This window comes from Alternaria conjuncta, assembly GCF_024043145.1.
Source record: "Alternaria conjuncta strain BMP 0040 chromosome Unknown scaffold_8, whole genome shotgun sequence".
In the NCBI taxonomy this organism is placed as follows: domain Eukaryota; kingdom Fungi; phylum Ascomycota; class Dothideomycetes; order Pleosporales; family Pleosporaceae; genus Alternaria; species Alternaria conjuncta.
Window position 1 is genome coordinate 462,087 of NW_026250097.1, and position 16,377 is coordinate 478,463.

Sequence of the window (16,377 nt, forward strand, 5' to 3'; positions counted from 1 at the left end):
GTAGTTTGAGGGTCTTGAGCACGGCGCGGGCGCGACACACGTCGGCGTAGGTTGGTGTGAAAGGGCGAGTTGGTTCGGGTGGGCCTAGCAGCCAATGTATGCTTGGGAGCCATTGCCGGATGCCACTGCAAAAACTCATTGTTGTGAAGAAGGTTTGCTTTCTCGTTTCGATGTGATTATAGGAAGTGGTGGTGTGTCAATGTGCAGCAGGGTAGCGCACGGTTGAGGAAGTTGCCTTGCGCTAGCCGGGGCCGCTGACGAAGGGCAGGAACTGGCGAGATGGATACCGGTTTTGGATGCAACGGACGTGGTCATTTAAGATTCATGGTATCACAATCAAATCTTGCATTACAAGCACTAGAAGTAGGCCGCGACTTCTCCCTGCAGTTAACATGAAAAGTCTAGGAGTCCGGAATCGCTCCATAGAACGCCCAGCTCGTATTCGAAATCTTCATTGTAGCTATATAGCCTTGTACCATCCTGTATCATGTTTCCATGGGATGTTTCCGACTCAAAATCCGAATTTGCTCTTCATAGCACCCATGACTAGCCCTCTCTTCTGCTTTCCGACAAACTTGTTGACGTCATTTGCCCAACCTGCACTGTTTTGCGAAAGATTGTCCATACTATCCCCAACAATGTTGAGCTTCTCCGTACGCTCGTTGAGCTGGCGACTCGCCCAAGCACCCCATCCTTCTTGAGTCGGGGATACTTGGGTAGGATAGGACTGATATCCAGCGGCAGAAGAGCTGGCTGCGGTCGGATTGGCGCGGCGTCGTTCCTGCTCTGCCTCTGCTCGCTGCTGCGCCATTTGACGATTTGATAAGGGCCTATCAGGACCACCAACTAAGAGAAGTCAGTGATTGGTTGGGAATAGAAGTAAGAATAGCTTACTGAGAAGATCCATGTCGGCTGGTGTTACATATTGGGTGCCAGAGATCCATTGAATATTGCTGATAGTGGGTCGGGGCGGAATCAAAAGTTCTGGGTTAAGCAAGACATCCTTCGCACGTTCACTAGATTTGGTCAGTACATATGTCATGGCTGGGGAGATGAGTCGACTTACTATTGCAGTCCCGTTCCAAAGACGTTGACAAGAGCCATTTCCGCAGGCCCTTTCCAGCCAAAGATGTCGCCAGTACTTGTAATGACTGCCTCAGAGAAGCGCCTGATGTCTAAGAAATCACTGAGGTTGACAGACCCGATCTCCTTCAATGCAGGTAGCGAATGCGCTCTCGCATATCCATCTCCATACAACCCAAGCATTGCGTAGCCCTTGTCTTCGTACCTCACTACAGTCGCAGCATCGCACAAGAACTGATCAAAGGTTTTGTGCGCTCCTTTACTCGTGGCGGGACGGAATAACCTCGCGCCTGAGGCTGTTGTGGCTAAAAGGACGCCGCTAATCTTCGAGCCAGTCCGAAGTCCAGCAACGGCAGACTGCGAAGCATATGCTGGGCGACCAGTTTCGGCGTGCATGGGGCTGATGCTGATAACCTTGTCGTCAAGCGAGCACACACCCGCAGGTTTTACTGAGTACTGGCCACTTGATTCTGGCAGTAGCTTGAAGGTTGCCAGGTGGCCAAGATTAGTACCGACGTGAAGTAGAATGCTGGAATAGTCGTCATCTTCGAGTGTCATAACACTGAACTCGAGGCAAGTGGGCCACTCCGCTTTGGGTGCTGCCTGCGTTGAACTCCGTCGGAAGCTGGCGCGTTTGTCCGGCTTGACAAATTCCTGTATCGACGCTCTGTAGATAACAGCGGGCCCTCGCAAATCAATGATGGCCAGACTGCCACCCTCAAAGCCCGCAGCAACAAAGCCAACATCAGAATGTTTCAAGGCGGTGACTGGTCCATTGCCCTCGTCAAGCAAAGTGAAAGGCAGCAGTCCCTCTTTGAGAGCCGCTTCACTTCTTTCCGAGATATTGGTAAGCGCTTGCGGTTTGTTGTCACCGGGTGGGTACTCCTGTCCAGCATGCCTGTTTACACCCCATCTGAACACTACTACTTCACCACTCTTCAGCCCTACGGATAGTTCAGATGCTGCGCCTGCGAACGAAGTTTGTGTGACGTGTATATGCTCTGGGCGGCCGACTGCTCGAGCTACGTCTACCTGTAGCAATGCAGGGTTCTCAATCTCATCGGCATGTCCTGCGTCCCATAGTCTGATCGTGCCATCTGCATGAGCAGTCTGCACGATGTTTCGGTTCTCAAACCGCTTGAGGGGATGAACAGCCTCGGCACCACCGATGAGGAATTGCGGACCGTGTTGGCGCTTCTCGGTCATGCCAAGCCACCGTGTACGCTCTACAGGCGCGAGATTTGCATAATTGATATACGGATGAACAAGCGTCATGGAGAGGTGCAGTTGATTAGTTGGCGTGATGGGCATTCCGCTTGGAAAAGAGAGAGTGATCAACTCCCCAGATGCAAGTAAGGCGAGAATGGCAATGGGGTCGTGGCAGCCAGCGTAATGAGGGGACGTCCTTGGAATGAGGAACAAGTCCACCACCTCGGTCCCAGGCGGGCATGGAAGTATCCTTTGCCTCTTGGGATTCTCGAAGTGATCGGATAGTACTTGCCAGGATGCGGTCGCGTAAACCGGTGTTCTACCCAGCTCGAAAAGCGTCAGACTTTTGGCGGAGATGTTGGATGGCTGTCCACCAGCGATGAGGATAGCGGTATCGTCAGGGTCCTGATTCGCACACCACGCAATCTTGAAGATGGGGGACTTGAGTGCAAACGATCCTTCAACGGCACCTGGGCTGAAGCTGCCTGGACCGGGCTTGTCTACGTTTGTATCGGTCAAGGTTCTCGCTTGTACGATGCGGCCATCCTTGGAATCCCATATAACGATACTGCTGTCTTCGTGTCCAGTCAGAACAAAAGTGCCGGTTGGGTGCCAGACAGCCTGGGTAAGCGGAGGTTCGCGATCCTTGGAGACGGAGACTGGATCCGAGTCACCTCCAGGGGCTCCCTTGGGGACCACATAGTTGAAGAAATGCAGGGCTTTGTTTTGCTTGAACGAGTAGATGACTGCGCCGGAGTTGTACCCAATCAGGAGGGAGCCGATATCTCGAGGGTGGAGTGAGAGCGTAACAACGGAGGTCAGGCGCGAGCGAGGGAATTTCTCCCTCCACAAGTTGGGAATCTTGAAGGGCGTAAGTGCCTCCCTAGCCAGATCATAGGCGTACACCTCACCGTGCTGTGTACCGAGCAGCGCGTAATCGATGGTAGGGTCGCAGTGCAGCGCCGTAATGCGGGCGGGAGGGGAGTGGGCGTTGAGCAGCTTCTTCGTCTCGAGCGAAAAGACGGACAAGTCGTTCTTTGAGTCTACGCACAGCAGCTTCTCGGCGCAAAACTGCAGGATCTTGATCGAGGCGTTGCGCGTGGGCAGCGACAGCACCACTTCGACCCTCTTCTGTCCGAATATGTAGATCTGGCCGGGACCATACTTGCTGTCGCTCGTGCCGACGGCGAGGAGGGATTGGACGGGGTCGTATGCGACCTGGGTGACTTTGGAGTTGATGCCGTAGTTGCGGATCTTCACGTGCTGTTAGCTTGCGCGTAGAGGGCTGGGGGAACGGCGGGGCGAGAAGACAGCGGGCGCGTACATGGTCGAGCACGAATGAATCAGGGCCCAGGCCCAGGGAGAGGTCGTTGCTGACACCGGCCTGCTTTCCACGCAAGAGGTGAGCCATGGTGGTGTGTGGGTCTCATGGTTTTGTCCGCAGAGGCAGCGATGAGGACTGCCATCAGCGACCGTCTGCCCAGCTGCCTCGCCGGAAGGAACGCGTTGCGCGACGTCATTTCGGCAACTCTAAGCGCAATGCAGGGTCCACGCCACGTCACAGCCACAGCTAGCAGTCATGGATAATGCTCGACAGGTCTCCTTTTTAATGAATCTGTTACTTGCTCGAAAAGAGAGCCCGCTCAACTATGACACGCTGGCCCTATTAACTACGTGACATGTGTCGTCTACAAAGACAACAGTGCTTCTGCTAAACAAGAACATGTCCAGAAATGATAATCCTCCCGCTCGTTGCTACTGCCCGAAACGCCAGAAGCTGATCTATGGTATCCAGAACACCATGCAAATCCATGTCCGCTCATCAAAACACTCTAGGTCGACATGGAGGCCCCATTAGCGCCATACATGGAGCCGTTGGGAGGTTGCGGCGTCCCTGATCCCTGCCTACTACTACTGAAACTATTTTGTGCCGCAAGCCGGGCTTGTGCTTGCTGCGCTTGCTGTCTTTCAAGCATCATCTGCTGAGGATTGCTGCCTGCGCCATTGTAGGGAGCAGCGGCACCAGGCGCCTGAGGAGTTGCGTATTGGGAAGGACCGTAGTATGTGCTGCGCATCTGCCCTCCAGACACGGGCGTACCATATGCTGGTCGTGTACCATAAGCCGATGGTGTGGGCGCGCCCTTGATGGGTGACACATTCCGTGGCGGCGGTGCTTGTGCGCCGTTGTACATAGGTGCCGCATTTTGTGAGCGAGGGTAGAAGCTGCTTTGGTTCTGCTGTGATGCATAACGGTTCTGGCCCTGTGCGGGTGTAGAATTATAGTACTGTGAGCCAGGAGCACCCGTGTAGCTGCTTGGCTGTGCCGAGCGTTGCGGGAAGTATTGACCAGAAGGAGTGGTTCCATAGCTTGGTCGCGGCGTTTGTTGGTTGTAGGACGGGGTTGCAGAGTACCCCGGCCGAGAGTTGGTGGCATAAGACGCGCCACCTGGTTGGAATGTCTGCGCAGCACCCGAAGGCGAGCGTTGGAGGTGCATCGACGATGATCGGTGGAGGGATTGTGGTTGCGAGTACACTGGACGAGCGCCGGACTGAGGCACTGACGGCGCTGGACGGCTGTACTGGTGCCCAGCTGCGGGATAGTGCGCGTTGGTTCCAGAACTCGTTCGCGCCAGGGTAGCCGGCGTTGCAGCAGCCATTCCGGGTGTCTTTGCAAGTTTCGAGAGCTGATCCTCCTCCAAGACGCCCTTGTACTCTTTGGTGTCGAATAGGATAGTTCGACTGATGTTCAATTCGTCCATTTGGTCCCCATTGAGTTTGGCGACTGCATACGGCGGAAGCTGCGAGATCAACAATGTGAGCTGTGACTTTAGTATCTGATAGACGTCGAACTCTTCCGACGAGGGTGTAGACGGGCTGCCGGCTAGGGTTGCGAGTGAAGCATTTTGTACAACAGGAGTGCGTGGGTTAGTTGTAAGGGAGAGATTCCGTATCCTTTGGTACGAGGCCAATGTCTCGAGAAGTTCTGATATCTCCTTGAGCACCTCATCTGTATCCTTCTCCTCCTCGGTCTTTTCCTCCATCCCAGGTAACACGTCTCCTTGAACCGGGGTGAAGTTCTCTACCGCCTCTTTGAATAGTTCATCCTCATCGGTGGTCCCATTGGTGAGTGCTTGCTTAGCCTGCTCAGGGTCGAGTAGAGCCGGATCGATCGGGAACATTTCGTTGAAGCGCTTCTCACCAACCTTCTGCCACCAGACCATGTTCTTAGTCTCCTCTGGAATAATAGCGGAGCTGTCATCCCGAGTTGGCGCAAAGCTAGAGTAAGCACTGCGAAACAAGGCATCTTCCTTGGCTTGTTGGACTGCAACAAGAATTGCCTCGGACGGTGGTTGCTGCGCTTCGCCCATGCTCAACGCCCGCTGTCTGCTCTTTTGCTTCGCTGTTGGCGAGGTCTGATCTTTCGGCATATCTACGCCAGCATACCCAAGCCAAAAGCCAGAAGACAAGCTCTGATGCGCGTGCGACTGGGAGCCCTTGCGACGAGGCTTGGGCGCTTCCTGGTGCGCAAAGGTGATGGTGCTGTTGCCTTTGCTCGTTGTCGGTCGGGCAGACTTGGGGGGACTGATCTGTGGCAAGTGGGCAGGTGCACGGAAGACCTCCCCAATAGTCGCAACCTTCTTTTTGCTATCTGATTCTGGGATGGGGTATACCTCTGTCGTCGAGATGAGGTTGGGGAGGTTCGTCTCGCGCAAGGGTAGAGTCACCTTGACGGCGGTGTCGAGCGTGGATATTCCATGGGCGGGGGGGATTTTCTGGGGCTGCTGCAGACTGGAGAATAGCTGTTTCGGCGGCGCGCTCCCGTACAGCGTGAGAACAGTCCGGCTCTGGGGTATCTCTGCGTCTTGATCTTCCTCCTTGATCGGCACCGGAGTGCCCTCCTCTCCTGAGGCTGGAGCGTCGGCATCGCCGTTGACTTGCTTTGCTGAACCAGGCGCTTTGCGCGCCCCTTCTCTGGCCACAAGGTTTTTCAGGACGGTCTGGAAGGCGAGCACTTTGCCCTGCAGCGCTGTGTCTTGGGGCGACGCCTGGGCTGCCGACGAATCACTTGGGCCGCTAGACGCCAGAATCTCAGTGGTAGCGCTCTCGACATCCTTCTCTAGTGCGTGCAGAGAGTCGTACGAGCCGTCTTGTATCAGGTTACTGATGGTCGCAGGGCCGTCGGGTGGGGTCAGCTTGGTGCGTTTCGAGTCGGCTTCTCCAGAGGCGGATCGCGTTATCGACGAGGTGATGGGATGCGACAAGATGGAGGGTTTGGTGTCGTAGCTATTCAGTGTCAACATGCGACTCAGAGGTGTGGACGAGCCCAGCCAGCGCACTCCGTGCATGGGCTGCTGGCATGACGGCGATAACGCGCGGGGCGGGGGATTCTTCGCAGGCGGCATACCTCTTAAGAACTGCCAGTATGTCTCCCAATACTGCCTGCAGAGAGCGCGCGCTGGCACTGGCGCTCTCTCCCGGTGCAGGCGTGGATGCGCCATTGACGGCAATGGCAGGACGCTCGGCGAGTTTCCGTTTGGCGGCAGCGGGCGAGTTGGGCGCCTGGGGGAGCGACGGCGGGGAGAGGGTGCCGTTGGCGGCGGCCATGGTGACTTTGGGGTGCTGTTGGCGATGCGCGAGTGATGGCGTGGGATGGAACGCGCTCAGGGCGGCCGGAGTCGTGCTTCGGCGGCTTCCTTCACAGCATGCCCTGTCCGCGATACCGGCAGGCGCGATGCTGAAATTTGGAGAGGCGCGTGACGGGGTCCAAGACGGCTTCCGGTGACGCGCAAATGGTGCCTAGGGGTTGGGCGTGCGGTTGGCGGCTGTCCAAAGTTGACTTGGCTTGGTGGAAGTAAGTGCAGCGATGAATGGAACGCGCAAAGGGCAGCGCCAAGACCACGCCGCAGAGTGCCGCAGCAATTACTGCCTGGCAACTGCTGACGACGATGGTGATTCTTTTCCTTTTGAATGACCCCTGAGTTCCTGTTTGCTAATTCAAGCGTGTTCGCTCTCCACACGCCTATCGCTCCTTTGGGTGACGATGTCCAAGTCGTCCACGGGTGGTTTGCGACTGTAGCATGCTGCGCTAGCGACGATGGGGCATGAGCTACCCACGATTTTCTCACTGCACTCGACAACTCTCCGCAATTGGTTTTCGCACGCGTCGCTCCACGTCTATTGCGTCTGATGAATGCCCTTAGTACTCTCCCTGGTAGCTCCAGGTAGCCCGTACCGCTTCGGCCGTCGTGTGACGCGCCTCCTACCGCACTGGGTAGGCCCGCACGCCATGTTCAAGGCTTACTTTGTGCTGACATGTTTTGCAAGTATTCTTGTAACCCCATAACCCATCTTCCATGGCGAGACATATCACTCCTTTCGACATGTCATCTCGAGATTCCTTCAGCGTCCCTGCTCTCCCATCGCCCCGCGACGCGCAAACCCCTCCGCGGTATAGCCTCTCCTCACCATGAGGTGCCTCATCGACTTTCGAGGCACTACTCCGCACCGACCCCTAATGATAACGCCTTCTTTGAGAGTTCTATAGATGCCTTTTCCAGCGATCTAGGTACAGATGCTCCATCGGACGCCTCTTCGCCGTTCCTAGACACGCTCGAGGATGCAGAGGAGGATGGTAGATTTCGACCGCAATGGTCCCGCGCCACGAGGAAGGCCAAGCGTCCCAGCAGACCTGCGACAGTCCTGGAATCAATGGATCGCTCGGCTAGAAACCTCTACTTCGTTTCGCCGCCCACTGCGACTGATTTATCCTACACTGCGCCCCGCTCTGCGTTGCGAGGACGCAAGCCGAAGCCTGTACCCTCAGTTAGCACCGAGCTGCTTCCTGAACCTGTCTCCCTTTACTCGATTCTTGCCCGATATCTCCAACATCTTACAGAAATGGCAACGGATGAGTCGACGTTCCAATATACACCGCGGGAGCTGGAGATACTACAAAATCGAGGCTACACGGTAGAAAGTGTTCAACGATGGGCGTCTTGTCTCACAGAACCGCGATCGACTGCAGCAGTCAAATGCTTCGAACAAGGGGTCGAGATACCACCTCTTTTCCTGCTTCTACTGTTCCTACGTCGCAAGCACATCAGAGTACCTGCTCTTGGTATCGTCATGAGGCACGTTGGTCGTATTGCGCAATCAGAATCGATAAGCTGGTCGGAGCTCAAGATCATTACGACCCGTTTACTTCGCCATGGGCGCGAGCTCTGGCCCGAGTCAATGCCATGGACTGCGTCCTTTTTCGTTGCCGAAGCAAGCCGACTCTGCGATGATTTTTCTGGATCCAATCCTCTATCCCTTGATATGCTTTCCGACTTGACGCAGTTTTGCAACACATTCCTGTTGCTACTATCGCTACCCACGTCTGCCCGCCCTGTAGTCTTCGCTGCCCAACAAGAAAAGGCTCAATTCCAGATCCTTCAATATATGGCGAGTAGGTCGCCTGCAATAACGGTGACACGCCTCGGTTTTCGGTCCGTTGCGCGCAATCAGCTGGCACATGCGAAAACGCTTCAAGAGAGAGAATGGGCTGAGCTCAAAGGGCCTACCTGGCCACCGTGGAAGGAGAATCGCACAGCAATGGATGAGGATAAAGGCTACGAGTTTGGTGCCTCGCGAGCTTCCCAGCTCTTGCACCGTATGTATGAAGCTGGGTACAGTGGTCGCCTCTGGGAAGATGTGGCGCAAGTGTACGCTGGCTGGGACACCGATTCTAGTCCTACGATACAGACTCGAACCTCTTTACCGCGCATCTCCTCCCAGTATCGAGATGCTAAACACCTTCGCCCTCTGCTTTGGGCTGGGCGTATACGAACGACACGCACGCGTAGGGAGGCCTGGGCATGCTTCCTCTCACATGAGCTGTCTGGAGAACCTGCTCATCCAGATATCTATCTTGCAATGTTCGAAAAGTTGTATCATGCTGAAGCAGAGCGATCGACCCGCACAGAGTTCTCGTCTGATGCAGAAAACACCCATGAAGAGGACACCACTCATATGTTACCTGGAGACATGAAGGAAGCAGTCCCCGACCCGCTATCTACGTTGCACTATGTATATCTTAGCGAACCCGTTCCTGGCTACCGAGGGCTACTTGGACGAATGCAGATGGCACACGTCAAACCTAAACGCCGCCTCCTTGCGTTCCTCTTAGAGACATGCCCAGAGTTCGACACGGGTCTAGGTTTACTAGACATGGCTAGGGACATTCAACACGGCAGGGTAGGCCGAATGCTCGACGGCATTCACGACCAGTACACTTCAGGCAAATCGATCCCGGGTTTCCTTTTCAAGGCGATCATTGACTTCTTGTGTCGCTTTGGAAGCATCGATCAGTCATCTTTTCACAAAGTTGATTTCCTACCTCCAGAACAGCACGTTCGTCAGCTCAGGTCGAACCGGCAATACTGTGTCGAATACGCATACATGCTTCTCAAATACTATCGACCGATCTACCGACCAGCCTGGGCTTGCATGATAAAGGTGCTGGCGTCTCAGAAAGGGCATAAGCATGTTTTAAGTCTTGCTCGGTATAAGCTCATTTGTTCCATTGTTGAAGATATGGAAGAGATTGATCTTGACGTCGACGATGAGATATTCCGTCTGGTCTGTATTGCGACTATGTACGCCGCTCAAGCCGTCGAACGAGGCTCCGCTTCTTTTGACGATACACGACATGTTCTTTCCACTGCCTCCTCTCGCCTTCGTACGCTCTTCAACGGCCTAGTCGGTGCTAGTGCAGATGTGCAGTCGCCTACAGGTGATCAGACAGCCAACGTCATTTCGCCACACATTCCGGGGCCCGCGGAGCTACATGCCTATGTACGAGGGCTAGGTATTCTCCGGGATTATGAGGGTCTTTACTCATTCACCACCTGGTTCACCAAGCATCATGCTGAGGTGACGGCGCGTGCAGAAGCTCAGCGCTCAGGCAGGCACCTTCTGTTCAAGACACTCGTGGCGTTGCGCCTAGCTGTCGATGGAGGAGGATTCGAACCAGGCAACGATCACACATCCGGTGCACCAGAAGACATAGCACTTCTCATCAAGACACAGATCGAGAGTGTTGAACACTGGGGCGGTTGGCCTGCAAAGGAATATGTGGACATGTATGCCAAGGGCCATTTAAAGTCCGCACCACCCGTTGTTGGAGGACGCTAGAAGACGGTGGAATACGAGCACTTTCTATTCCATGTTTTCACTGCTCTTGATATACTGTAAAAGTAGACCACTCGCGCATATCCGAGGACAGCAATCTAAAATCCAAAGTCAACCAATGTTTTCGAGACCGTGGCGAGAACTTCCCTCCAACCATGCCGTCGCCTCTGCGAAATCTTCTAGCCAATCCAACTCCGCGTCGCCGCGCGGAAGGACGGGCAAGCCTGCTGATTGAAACCGTGAGGCACGTATACAGAGTTTCGGAGTGAGCCTACGCTCGCTTATGTGCTGATTCTCCAATACCGTGCATAGGTCCGCAACCCCATCCACCTCTCCTTCTGCATCCTCCCGCGCCCAATCTGGTGCGTTCACCACAACAGCTTCGCCCTTTTTCAAAATCTCCATCGGTTCGAGTTGGTGTTTGTCTACCCCGTGGTTTCTTGCAACATCTTCAAGACAATCATGAAATGACTGTACCTGGCTCTCATACGGCACAAGTGGAGGATACTTGAAGCGGAAGGGTTTCACATCCTTGCTGTTCCAGCGAGCGGTCTTCGCCCGTTTAACCATCCTTTGTGCCTCGCGCCGCATTTGAGTGGGAATATGCTCCGCATTGAACTCGTCGGGAGCCTGGGTTCGGGGATCAAACGGCTGCTTTAGACGGGTGGGATGGGCCTCGTAAATATCCGCCAGTCGGTAGAGCTCCGCTGCTAGCGTTTCTGCTCTGACTAGACGGACTTGTTGATACATGTCGACAAAAGCTGCTAGTTTATCGGCGGAGAATACAGCGCCGTCTGCATGGTGCTGGTATTTGTAATCCCTCTCACCTAATTCGGGAATCCTAGAGAAGATTGCTGAAGCTTGCACCGGCAATTTTGGGAGAATCGGTACGACGATTCGGGAGTAGTCTTCGTGGAACGTGGTCCAAGTCTCAGTAAGGATGATCGCGTTTAACTCCGAGAGCCACCTTGTTCCCAGCTCCCCTCGTTCCTGTCTGAAACGAGTCCAGTTCTTATCCAATTCATGCTTCCAGTCTGAATTGCGATAGGTCAGAAAGTAAAGGCGGCCTTTCTCTTTGAAGACGTCTGGTAGATCTTCCTTGGATTCCGGTTTCTTGAAACATGCGAACTTTACGCGGTCTGTAATGGAGAGTAGTGTCTGCCATTTACTCATGTCTTCGCCGCGGAAGTATTTACCCCAGAGCGATCGGCTATTTTTGAGGGACCAAGTAAGACGTGGCCCGGCGCAAGAAGAAAGGCGAATTAGTTGCGAGTATTCCAGTTCGTCTAGTATATCGCCGTGAAGCTCGCATGGAAGCTTCTCAAGGTCCTGTGCGATACGCTGGTATCTCTTAGGCGCCAGCTTGATTTCCATCTTCTTGTCGGATGCAGTTAGAACTGTCGGTCGAAGGCGGGTGGAAGTGGTGCTGCAATGCGATCAAATTCAAATCGAAACTCAGTGTATTTGTCTGGTGTTTTTCATGAGGACGTTTATTCACGGAAGTTCTTCTCTTCATTGAGAAGCAATCTTGGAAGCTTTCGCTGTTTTCCTTGAGTCACGAAAAGGGCGTTGGTAGTGCTACCACAAATGGCCTTTATGTTGCCCGCGTTTCCTCTCATGCACAGAATCAGCAGGCACCGCCATGCCAACTCGATGCAACTTCATCGGACACCAACTTTCCTGTTACTACGAGAGCGTTATTTCTTTATTTTCTTTCACGTTGATCTAGTCATACATATACCTCCAGAGAGGCGCCATTCTGACTCATTACAGACACCATATTACGCAGCCACAGACACCCCTGAAACGATGTCCCGACGCTTGCGGGAGACACTCGTCATCGGCCCAAGGCCATGTAGCTGGGTAGCATACCATCTACCTGGTTATTGTACGATTAGAGCATGTCAAATTGCTGCGTGCCTTGCACTATCTCTTGATTTGGGCCACGACATCAAGGTACTCATATACGAGAAGTGTATCAGTAGAATCTGACGATATCTGAACAAAGAGGCGTCGAATAGGATTCCAGATGAAACTGGCTGAGTATGCGTGACTTCCTTCGGAAGTCTCGACTACCGTGACAGCTACTACACATCTGCAGAAGGCTGCTATGATCCAGCGCGGCACCACAGCTGACAATCTCATCGCACGGTTGGGGGAGCGCGTTCATTGCAGTCGATACCCCAGCCTCAAGAGCCTCACCGCCGATCCCAAGCACCTCGGCGAAGCTTCTTCAAAGAAGATAGGCGGGTAGTTCTGTACAAAGGAGGATAACTCGGCTGTTAGAGTGGGGCGCGGGTACGCTAGTAACGGCTTAGTTCCCGAGGTCTTGCGGGGGTGCACCCTGCTTCTTTAATATATCTCATCACAATATGCACGTTCGACAGCAACTCTTGCGAGCACGATAATTGGTGGGCCGGTTTAATATTGTGATTGTCGCCTGTTTACATATCGCACGTCTTGCTTAACCCATTACAACAAATAGCTCTCACCACGTGTCCACCACAGTCCCGTATTAGCCATCCACCCATCAAAAGCCCCTGCCGACTCCCGAGATCGAGCTAACGACCATCTACTGCTTGTAGCAAGAGGTACGGAACTGAGCGTTCCAGCCACTGACAGTGCTGTACTTTCCACCAGCAGCGCAGGCGGTGCCGACTTCAAGAGGGTTGTTGGGGTTGGTGGCACCATCGGCGCGGTGGGCGTTGGTGCACCAGCGCTGGCAGTCGAGGTCACCAATCTTGGGGTCCTAAAGAGTATCTCAAATTAGCATCCAAGATGCATTTCATCTTGTGTCGCTCATGAAGGATTGCTCACAGAGTAGACGCAGCAGTGCGAGCCATCACCGAAGAGGCACTGGCAGAACTGGGCGGCCTGAGCGCTGATGGCGCTGGCGATGATGATAGTGGCGAGGGAGAGAATGCGGACCATTTTGGCGGTTGTGAGAAGTCTCGAAGAGGTAGTAGAAGAGTGTGGAGTAGAGTGGATTTAGATTGAGTGTCTTGGTGCTGTCCAGAGAGGGTGGTGCTCTGATATTTAAGCTTGCTTAAGCTCTTGCTTATATCTACAGACAAATGAGTCGGCACTGATATTTGGCCGAGTGATGCTCTCATATCGCTCAAGATAGTGCATTCAAGTTAGCCCAGCCTCGTACGGTCGTTTTCGACCACCGGATATTCACGAGTGTCGGTGTGTTCTAGGGGTATCTCCGTGTCAGCAATCGTGACATGCTGCGGCTACCGGCAAAAGGATTATGTGCAGGAAACTATTGCGTGTGAATTGCAAGGGAGAGGAACAAGCCAACGTAGACCAACGCAGGGGTCATGACTAATACGAGAGACCACTCAGGTCCACGCTTCCTTCTCGGCGGATATTTCCAAGATCACGAACTCACTAACCCAACTTCCAAGACTTGAATGGATCGATGGGGTCGATTTTGGAGCGGTATCTACGGTACAATCTCACCTACATGTTTGAGGGATCACGTACTAACGCAGGGGCGACAACAAATGGAGAAACCACGCTTCATTTTCGGTCGTTAATTCCAACATCACGAGCTCACTAGCCATGTGCTCCATCTACACGCTGCTGGAGTCCTCAACGAAGACACCACCGCAGATCTGGCCCTCATCAAGGTTGCTCTCCTGGAGACCAGCGGTGGCGACGTCGGAAGTACCCGTGAACCGGTGGGTTTCCTGGGGATGCACATCTGGAACTGAGGATATCATTCCGACTTGGCCAAAGTAGACTTTCCAAAGTTACTAGACATTGGGTTATATCTCGTGGCTGCAAGCGCTTTACTCGCAACTGTCTGATGGCAGTTTTGGTGTACTTCCTCTCATCCTCCCCTCGTGCTACTCATTATCTTGCTTCCATCTTCTAGAGTGCGGCATGGCTGCAGACTTCATGGTAGTACATACCACAGTGAGCATACCGGCCCGGTCTGCACAGATAGCGACTGGCTTCGGGACATTCAGCGCGCATCTTTGGCCGTGTATTTCCCCCGTGCCGGTTTTGGTGATAGTCCACTAGTTGGCTGCTGACACAGTCCCCTTCGTACTATCGAATGTACATAGTTTGGCCGTAGAGTGGAAATTTGGGTCCGAGGCGCTCATGGTCAACGGGTTCCACAACAGGCGGTTCGAGTGAGGCTCTGCCACAACTCCAGAAACGTCTGGTAGTACTGACTCGTGACGGTCCGAATTCGGCAGTCGGCACTTTCCTGTAAGCACAGTAGACCACGTTTGGCAGGTTCTTCCAAATTCGGTCAACTGTTCGGTCATATTATATGCGCTGTTTAGAGCTGATCGGTGTACGTTGAAGGGTGACGTAGGGAGACAGGCGTGGGAACGTGTTATGTAAGATCGTTGCGGCTGTTCAAGCCCGTGTAGATCTTTTGCGCGTCATCGTGATAGTGTGGTGGTGAGACTGTAGTTTTTTCTATTTGTACAGGTGCTTGATGCGATTAATTGCATTGCTGTGTATGTAAGGAGTGTGTGTCGTAGATGTCGTTCTATCTAGGTATCTAAACATCGTTTAGATCCCGTCTGCAGGTGCTCTCCGACTTCCGCACTGACCTCCGAACCTAAGGACCATTCGGCCCTACCTAGGTATCTAGGTATCGTTCCACTGACCTCAACATCACAATGGAATCGGCGCGACGACTTTTTTTCTACTCAGCTGACCACAATGTTTCATTGTGATAGACGAGGCCCTTGGAGTTGAGATACTTCCCATTCGAGACCATCCCCTTGCGCATGGGTCTTATGAAATGCAGGCCTTGGCGGGAAGGTACCCAGGTGTGGTTGGTGGGTCGTCTCCGGGTCGTCTCTGTTGTGATAGACGAACATGATCTTGCCGTCTATATAAAGCAACAGTGATCTTCTCGATACCTAGCATACCGACACAGCATCTTCATTACCCACAAGTTTTACACACCTCTTCATCACACTCAACTACTCATTCACCTCGATCCACGACAAAATGGTCCGACTCTCCATCGCCGCGGTTATCTTCGCCGCCATCACTTCCGTCGCCGCTGATGGATGGTGCCAATGCCTCTACGCGGATGGCTCCCACTGCTGCGTTACTGTAAGCCAATGATAGCCCGAGTCGAATCAAACAGGAAATTCAAGCGACCGAATCTAACGATGTACTAGCAATACGGCATCAGGAAGGACTGCGTGGCCCGATGCATCGACAACGGAAACTCGGACAACAAGTGCAACGCTGGTGGCAAGTACTCGGACGTTAGCTCATGGAACGCTTCGTGGCGCCGCTCCTGCACGGATTGGACCATTGGAAACGCGAAGTAGAGGAGGAGCTCGTCAGGATGCCCTTGCGCAGTTCTTAAGCAATCGTCTCTTTGTGTTATGGCAATCAATGTACCTTCTCTTGAGTTTCCTCAGTTCTCGAGATCCTAGGACCTCGATCGCTGGGAAGCTCCCATTCAATCTAAACCCTTTTCTGTGAATACGGTAATCGCCGCGTGTAATAATTGATATGACGGTGTGCCTCCTCACCGTGTATTATTGATACGATCATGAACCTTTCCAAACGAAAACAAGCGTACTTGGTAGTCTCCGTGAGATTACTTCAACGGATCCAATGTGACCTATGCACGTCCCCCCGTGGGGTGCTTCGTAAATCCGCCGAAATGTGATTATGACTCGTGTTATGTGGTCTTTTAGTCTGCTGGACTCTATAAAGATCGTGGTTTCTCTTCCACTCCTCCGCACCATCACATCACTCATCACTTCAACTCAACCCAACTGCATCCTCGTCATCAACGCCCAACATGCGTCTTACTATCGTTACCGTGCTCCTTGCCAGCGTAAGCAGCGTTGTGGCTTCGTACTGCCAGTGCCTTTACCCAGACGGCAGCCATTGCTGCGTTATCGTAAGTCGTCATGT

At 53.5% G+C, this 16,377-nt stretch overlaps 6 protein-coding genes across 6 annotated transcripts; 2 read left to right on the forward strand and 4 right to left on the reverse strand.

The window, feature by feature from the left end:
• Positions 1-511: 511 nt before the first annotated feature.
• J4E85_005950 (uncharacterized protein) lies at positions 512-3,703 on the reverse strand (the record flags this gene model as incomplete). The annotated part of the gene is made up of 4 exons (XM_051470191.1): positions 512-846; positions 895-1,016; positions 1,067-3,546; positions 3,617-3,703. The coding sequence occupies 4 exons, from the start codon at positions 3,701-3,703 to the stop codon at positions 512-514; spliced, it is 3,024 nt and encodes a 1,007-aa protein (XP_051325679.1).
• A 421-nt stretch (positions 3,704-4,124) lies between these two features.
• Positions 4,125-6,897, reverse strand: J4E85_005951 (uncharacterized protein; the record flags this gene model as incomplete). The annotated part of the gene is made up of 2 exons (XM_051470192.1): positions 4,125-6,576; positions 6,698-6,897. The coding sequence occupies 2 exons, from the start codon at positions 6,895-6,897 to the stop codon at positions 4,125-4,127; spliced, it is 2,652 nt and encodes an 883-aa protein (XP_051325680.1).
• Positions 6,898-8,886: 1,989 nt separating this feature from the next.
• On the forward strand, positions 8,887-10,467 carry J4E85_005952 (uncharacterized protein; the record flags this gene model as incomplete). Its single annotated transcript, XM_051470193.1, has 2 exons — positions 8,887-8,944; positions 9,194-10,467. The coding sequence occupies 2 exons, from the start codon at positions 8,887-8,889 to the stop codon at positions 10,465-10,467; spliced, it is 1,332 nt and encodes a 443-aa protein (XP_051325681.1).
• Positions 10,468-10,575: 108 nt separating this feature from the next.
• J4E85_005953 (uncharacterized protein) lies at positions 10,576-11,838 on the reverse strand (the record flags this gene model as incomplete). The annotated part of the gene is made up of 1 exon (XM_051470194.1): positions 10,576-11,838. One exon carries the CDS (start codon positions 11,836-11,838, stop codon positions 10,576-10,578), a length of 1,263 nt encoding a protein of 420 aa, XP_051325682.1.
• Positions 11,839-13,036: 1,198 nt separating this feature from the next.
• J4E85_005954 (uncharacterized protein) lies at positions 13,037-13,395 on the reverse strand (the record flags this gene model as incomplete). The annotated part of the gene is made up of 2 exons (XM_051470195.1): positions 13,037-13,213; positions 13,282-13,395. The coding sequence occupies 2 exons, from the start codon at positions 13,393-13,395 to the stop codon at positions 13,037-13,039; spliced, it is 291 nt and encodes a 96-aa protein (XP_051325683.1).
• Positions 13,396-15,447: 2,052 nt separating this feature from the next.
• J4E85_005955 (uncharacterized protein) lies at positions 15,448-15,779 on the forward strand (the record flags this gene model as incomplete). The annotated part of the gene is made up of 2 exons (XM_051470196.1): positions 15,448-15,555; positions 15,624-15,779. The coding sequence occupies 2 exons, from the start codon at positions 15,448-15,450 to the stop codon at positions 15,777-15,779; spliced, it is 264 nt and encodes an 87-aa protein (XP_051325684.1).
• Between the last annotated feature and the right edge of the window lie 598 nt (positions 15,780-16,377).